General features: G+C 48.2%; 1 protein-coding gene across 1 annotated transcript; it reads left to right on the plus strand.

The window, feature by feature from the left end:
• On the plus strand, window positions 1–1,468 carry LOC8068767 (BTB/POZ and MATH domain-containing protein 1). Its single transcript, XM_002436419.2, has 2 exons — window positions 1–135; window positions 229–1,468. Exon 2 carries the CDS (start codon window positions 258–260, stop codon window positions 1,320–1,322), a length of 1,065 nt encoding a protein of 354 aa, XP_002436464.1. The 5' UTR covers window positions 1–135; window positions 229–257; the 3' UTR covers window positions 1,323–1,468.

The following is a 1,468-nucleotide window of genomic DNA, read 5'->3' on the forward strand; positions in this document are numbered from 1 at the left end:
AAAAGAAAGAAGGCCCGCACGTATCTAGGGTGGAAAAAAAAAAAAGGAAGAGTCCAACAAACCGATCTCCTTCGTCGCCGTCGTCTTCGGCGGCGCCGCCGCCGCCCAATTCTTCGGCCACCTCCGCTGCAATAGGTTCGATCGACTCCACCTCGTCAAGTTGTATTTTCCACAACCATGTGTTTTCACTTCCTATATCACCATCCTATCGCATCTGCCACCCATCAGGCGATCGTCGGCGCCGCCGCCGCAAAAAAATGCCGGCCTCGAAGACGGTGTCGACGAGCGCCGCGGAGACGGATCTAGGCACGCACGTGTTTCACGTCGTCGGCTACAGCCACCAAAAGGCCATCTGCGCTCACAAGGATACTAGCATCCTGTCCGGCCGTTTCTCCGTCGGCGGCCATGAATGGGCCTTGGTTCTTGTGGCTGATATCTACAACGACGACCACCCTGATTGCGTCGCAATTTCGCTCCTCTTGGACCCTTTTGCCGCGCCGGGGGTACTGGCGTCCTTCGAGCTGAGGTTGGTCAACCAGAGCACTGGGTTGCCCTTCACGGTGCACAAGGAGGCACCGATGGTGTTCGATGACAATAATGACATGGCAGCTACTTGCTGGATAAAAAGGAGCCTGTTAGAATCGCCAACATACCTCCAGAATGATCGCCTCACAGTTGAATGTATTGTCACTGTTATCAAAGAACGACTGGTCTCTAAAACCAAATCACTTCCCAGAATCGAAGTGCCACCACCTAACATGGCTGAGAATTTTGGTAGTCTGTTGGAAACAGACTTGGGAGCGGATGTCACATTCAGTGTGGGAGATGAGACTTTCAAGGCACACAAGATTGTCCTTGCCACACGGTCACCTGTGTTCAAAGCTGAGCTCTATGGGCCTATGAAAGAGGAAGGAATGAAGCCTATAACCATCAAAGATATGCAACCAGATGTTTTCAGGGCCTTGCTGCGTTTCATCTATACCGACTCTTTACCTCCGTTGGATGATCTTGAGGCAGATGATCATAGTGAAATGATCCGTCACTTGCTTGTGGCTGCGGATCGATATGCCATCGAGAGGCTAAAGCTCATTTGCCAAAGCTTTCTTTGTGAAAATCTTAATGTGCAGACCGTGGCAACCACTCTGGCTTTAGCTGACCAGCATAATTGTGACATATTGAAGGATGCTTGCATTGATTTTATCACCTGTTCAAATGAGATGGATGGTTTGCTGTCAAGTCAAGGTTACAAGAATCTGAAAAGAACCTGTCCTGCTGTTGTGATAGATGTGTTTGAGAAGACAAGCAAGTTTCGTAAGGCGTGAGCAGTTTATCTTAAGCTTAATTATCTGTTCAAAGTTGTTTCACTAAGGCCTTGTTTAGATGTGAAATTTTTTTGGATTTCGCTACTGTAGCACTTTCGTTTGTTTGTGGTAAATATTGTCCAATCATAGACTAACTAGGTTCAAAA

This window comes from Sorghum bicolor, chromosome 10, assembly GCF_000003195.3.
Source record: "Sorghum bicolor cultivar BTx623 chromosome 10, Sorghum_bicolor_NCBIv3, whole genome shotgun sequence".
NCBI classification, from domain to species: domain Eukaryota; kingdom Viridiplantae; phylum Streptophyta; class Magnoliopsida; order Poales; family Poaceae; genus Sorghum; species Sorghum bicolor.

Excerpts from the sequence above, each read along its gene's own strand:
- LOC8068767 (XM_002436419.2), top strand. The coding sequence starts at position 258 with ATGCCGGCCTCGAAGACGGTGTCGACGAGCGCCGCGGAGACGGATCTA.